Raw genomic sequence first — 4,958 nt, 5'->3', positions numbered from 1 at the left:
CCCCCCCCCCCCCCCCCCCCGGCACCCAGTCTGACCGCGAGAGGATGCTCACTAAATGTTTGCGGATGTATTGGCGAATAAGGCAGAACCAGAAGTAAGCGAGTCTCAGGAAGACATGGGCTCGGCTTGCAAGATTTGGGGCCTTGGGTTTCTAGACAGAGAAAGATCTTACTGTTGAAGTCAAGGATGGGCCATCCTTGGGGCCCAGGAGGGGAAGGACAGAAGCTAAATTAGTTCTGAAGGCTGTCTTAAGGGCAGGGACCACCCACGCAGAGGTAGAAGAGACACGGAGACTGGGAGGGGCTGTGTGACCTTCCCCTCACCCATGCCAGGCTTTGCTGGCAGAGACGTGTGGATCTGAGGGGCTAGGAGTGATGTAGCATCTGTGGTCCACATGGGAAACCACTCAGGCCCTCCCTTTCTACTCCCTCCCTAAAATAAACCAGGGCTGACACCTGTCCTGGGCAAACCTGCTTCCCCAGTGTTCGCTGGCCCTGGTTTGGCTACAGGGCTGGCCCCAGCAGACCTTGTCTCTGGTGGTGGTGGTGACAGTGGCCTGGCGTGTGGTCAGGTGGGGGCTGACTCTGCTTGGACAGGTGGAGTGGCAGCCAGGTGATAGGCCAAAATCCTGCCAAGGTGGCAGTTTGTGTTTGGGGAAGTGCTCAGGTTTACAATTCTCTCACACAGTCTGCTTACCTGGAGGCCTGGGGCTATCAGGGAGGGATGCCCAAGCACTGAGGAAAATGCTCTAGCCTCAGGATCTAGCTCATGGTTGGAATCCTGCAGTGAGACCTATGATTTCCCCACTCTCCCCTGAGTAGACAGGCTGCCCTTGTTTGACACGATGCCCAATCTACTCATCCTTGCTGTCTCTGGTCAGCATCACCACCTCCAGGAAGCCTTCCCTGACATTCCCTTTCTTGCCTCAGCCTGGGTTAGAGGCTCTGGCCGACACATCACATGACCTATGTCCTGGCTTCCATGTGAAACAGGACACTCCTTGAGAGAGGGATCCTCTTTACCACAAGCCTCACACCTAGTGAGTGCTCGGTTAATGTTCACTGAATGAATGCAGGAGCTGGTAAACATCCTCCCTCAATCTAAGATTGACTGTATGGGCTTTGGAGAGAGGTGGATTTGAGGGTCTGTGGTCTCCACCACCAGAGCCAACCTGGGACGTGCAGCTTCCCAGGCCAAGGGTGCATTCGGTGGCTGACTTGAAGCCAACAGATCCCTTTTGTTTCATCATCACCTCCAGGCCAAGGTTTAGAGATGGTTCAGCCCTGCTGGGAGGCGGTGGGGTGGAAAGAGCTTGGGCTTTTCCATCAAACAGACCTGGACTGGATCCTCGATCCACCATTGCCTAGCTGGGTGACCTCAGGCACATCTTTTAACCTCTCCGAGCTTCAGAGTCATTATTTGTAAAATGAGAATCATAATCACACTTGCTGTATAGGATTGTTTTAAGCTTAAATGAGACAGTGTGTGCAGAGCACAGTTCCTCGCATGTTGTAGCACTGAACAGATAGTAGCTGCCATAATGAAAATAATATTGATTGTGTCATTGTTAGGCATAAGCTAGGAGTTAAGGAGGCAAAGAGGTGTAAGGAACAGTCGCTGCCCTCGAGGGTGCGGACCATATTAGTTAGGGAGTTGAGACACATACATAACAAACCCATCACACTGACGGTGGCCTATAGGGCCTGAGTGCTGTGCAAGGTGAGCACTCGTCCTAGCTGTTCAGAGGAGGGAGCAGTTGCCGGAGGCAGGTCATCAGGGATGGGGAGGGGGCCTGGAGGGAACAGTAGCACTTAGGTAAGTGGAGAGAAAAGGGAAACAGCTCCAGGGAGGGGAAGCAGCAGACACAAAGGCAGAGAGAAGAGGAAGCCACACCAGCAGGCCAGGTCCCCAGATGGACAGACAACAAAAAGGGAGCACTTAAGTATATGTAAAACCCAATGTTGGGTGTTCTGCCGGGGGTGCTGGTGTGGCGGGCCACCCAGTCTTTGACGGGTTGTCCGACGCTGACAGGCGACCCTCACCCTCTCCCTGTCTCTCCAGCCGTGTGCCAGCCGCCCTGCCAGAACAGGGGCTCCTGCAGCAGGCCCCAGCTCTGCGTGTGCCGCTCCGGCTTCCGCGGAGCCCGCTGCGAAGAGATCATTCCTGAGGAGGAATTCGACCCCCAGAACTCCAGGCCGGCACCCCGACGCTCAGCCCAGGGGTCTCCCAACCTGCGCAGGAGCAGTGCGGCCGGAGAAATCACCACAGCCAGAGCGCGGCCTCCAGCACCACAGCCGCCACTGGCCAGGTGAGTCCCCTCCTCAGCGGGGCCTCTGGTCTGGGGGCGCAGCCTCTCTGGAGGGGCTTCTTCCTTCGGCCCGTTTGGTGAGGACCCTGGTGGAGAAGGCTGGAGAGTCCTCCTTTCCCTTCTGCTCCACCAGAGGGGCGGCGAGCAGGGCAGCAGGTACGGGGGTGACACAGGCTCTGGCAGGGTGCACCGGGGAGGTGGGAGGGGAAATCTTTACTCTCCAGGCCCCAGGGAGAGAGCTGAGGAGGGCACATCCCTGGGACCAGGCTCTCTTGTTCCGAATCCTGGTGTTGCCACTTCCTAGGTGGGTGACCTTGGGCAAGTTACTTATCTCTCTGATTCCTCATCAGTAAGTTGGGGAAAATGATGATAATCATAGTCATGGTATTGTAAGGGTTAAATTAGTGAATATGAAGAAAATGCTTAGAATAGAGCCTGGCACACAGTAAACTCTATAAATGTTTGTCCTCCGCCTCCCCCTTCTCTGCCTGTGGTCCCTGTGATGCAGGAAGGACTCCTCTGCCAGAAAAAGCCCCTTCAGTTCAGTCACCACCAGTGCTAACCCGTCTCCTCAGAGGGGCAGCTGGAGCACGTAGGGGAAGCGAGAAGATTAAAAAGTGGGAAGGGGTGTATTCATGGGCAGGATTCCCTGGCCTGCTTGCCAGCCAAACTGGCTAGACATTTCCTAGCTCAGGACAGGAAATCTGAACTTTGTAAACTGGTCCATTTCTGGGGGCTGTGTTTTCCTTGTGGTTTTTCAGGTTACTTTTTCCATTCGCTTCCTACTTAGGAAGTTCTTTCTGAAATGTTTGAACCTTGTCTTGCTGAACTCAGCGAAAAAAGGATTTGCCCTCCCAGAGGAAGCTGGGAGAATCAGGGAGAAGAGGCTGACCTCGAGGCCAGGTCCCCAGAGGGGGAAGCTCAGGAGAGAAAGGAAAGGAGCTCAAGGTTGTCCAGCAACTCTGAAGCAGGAGGGGCAATGGGGGCCGGGGCAGACCAGGGTCTTGGTAAGGGAGTTTCCAGGGCCCTGGCCACCCAAACAAGCAGGTGGTTTCCGAGAGCAGCCAGGAGCAGAAGGAACACAAGGATGAACTTGGGTCAAGGCCTAGGGAGCCCCAAAGTTAAAACCAGAAGAGCCAAACTCTTTTGCCAAGGCCTTAGGATGCTGGGGCAGAGATGGGGGGCAGAGCTAAGGGTCAGGTGGACAATGCAGGGGGCAGGGTGAACTGCCTGGGATTGGCTGTGTCCAGTTGGACAGGGCCTGAGCCTTGTTCTAATTGGTCCCGGCTCTGGGTCCAAGGTGAGTGGGCCTGGTGTGAAGGCACTTGGAGGAGCCCCAGAGGTGGCAGCTCCAGGGCCAGCCCCGGGGCAGGGTGGGAGCAGAGTCCTTCCAGCCTGGGTTTCTCCCTGCAAGCTCTTTTTTGGCTTGTGGGACCCATTCGTTTTATAATGCGTTTATCCCCTGTGTGCGTGCACAAGTGAGTGTTGGGGGTGGTTGCTTGGCAGGTCATTCTGTTCCTTGTACCCCTGAGTCAGAACTCTTCTGACATCCCCTGCCCCATCTTCCCAGCCTATCCCACTTCTATTTTTCAAGGCCCAGTCCCGCTTCCTCCAAAAAGCACCTACTCCCTCATATCCGCCAGGCTCTGACCCCCTGCAGTGCACACGTGGCACACACATCGCTGTGAGTCTGCGCCCTGAGTCTGCAATCAGATGGTGTGGCCTGCGCCCTGGAAGGCAGCGCCTCCGTCTCACACTGGATTTCCCCACAGTGACTCCTGCAGTTCCAGCTTGCAGGAAGTGCTCAATCTGCATTGCTTTCTGTCGCTCGCTCCCAACAGAAGACTTACCTAACCAAGGGCCCATTTGGCCCTGAACCCTCACCCTGCCCTGGAACCAAGGGCACCACCCGCAGTGGTGCTCAGAGTGCGGGAGGACGGGAGGCTCCGTGCTTCCCCAGTATCACGCTTTTCACTCTGCCTCGGGACCGTCTGTGCATTTGCTCACTGGACCAGGAGCTCCGTGAGAGCAGGGACTACTGTGTCCTCCTCTTTCATGAACATGTCCCTGGCACCTAATACCACACCTGGTACCCTGTAGGTGCTCAGTCAACACAAGTTGAATGAAGAAATGGACGAGGTGCGATGCTGGGCGGGGAGGAGGCTGGGAGGGAAGGAGGACCAGCTCTGTGAGGCTTCGGTCCCCCCGCGAAGGTGTGCGAGAGGCAGGGGAGGGTGAAGGCCTGGGCTGAGGTCTCCGGCTCACAGCAGGTCTGTCCTTTTTGAGCTTCACAGGTTCCCTGGCCAGGGGCTACTGTGATGTTTTTAATGAGTTGCAGCCTCCAGGCCAGCCCAGTCTCTCTCTCTCTCTCCATGTCTCTCTCTCTCTCTCTCTCTCTGCCTTGGCGTGTCAATGCCATGAAATCTGGGAAAGTCCGAGCGGCCCACTGTTGGCCCAGCTGTGTTTTGCTTTGGGAGGCCAAATCCCACTTGCCTGGTGGTGTCAGACATTTCCTGTGAACTTGGCCAGCTTTCCCAAACAGCCGCTGGACTCTCTCCTGATGGCAACTTGGACAAGCCCTTGGTGTCCAGATAAGGGAGTGACATAAATGCAGAGGGCATTCTTGGTTGTGGGGGGGGGGGGCGGGGGG

At 56.1% G+C, this 4,958-nt stretch overlaps 1 protein-coding gene across 1 annotated transcript in view; it reads left to right on the top strand.

The window, feature by feature from the left end:
• The window catches only part of LTBP2 (latent transforming growth factor beta binding protein 2), a 99,941-nt gene that overhangs the window by 18,607 nt on the left and 76,376 nt on the right, over nucleotides 1–4,958 (top strand). The window contains exon 3 of the mRNA XM_007459734.1: nucleotides 2,062–2,308. Within this exon, the coding sequence (XP_007459796.1) occupies nucleotides 2,062–2,308 (247 nt within the window). The remainder of the gene's footprint in view (nucleotides 1–2,061; nucleotides 2,309–4,958) is intronic.

Source organism: Lipotes vexillifer, unplaced genomic scaffold (genome assembly GCF_000442215.2).
Source record: "Lipotes vexillifer unplaced genomic scaffold, Lipotes_vexillifer_v1.1 scaffold39, whole genome shotgun sequence".
NCBI classification, from domain to species: Eukaryota; Metazoa; Chordata; class Mammalia; order Artiodactyla; family Lipotidae; genus Lipotes; species Lipotes vexillifer.
The sequence above is the reverse complement of the archived record's forward strand: the minus strand, read 5'-3'. Positions and strand labels throughout refer to the sequence as shown.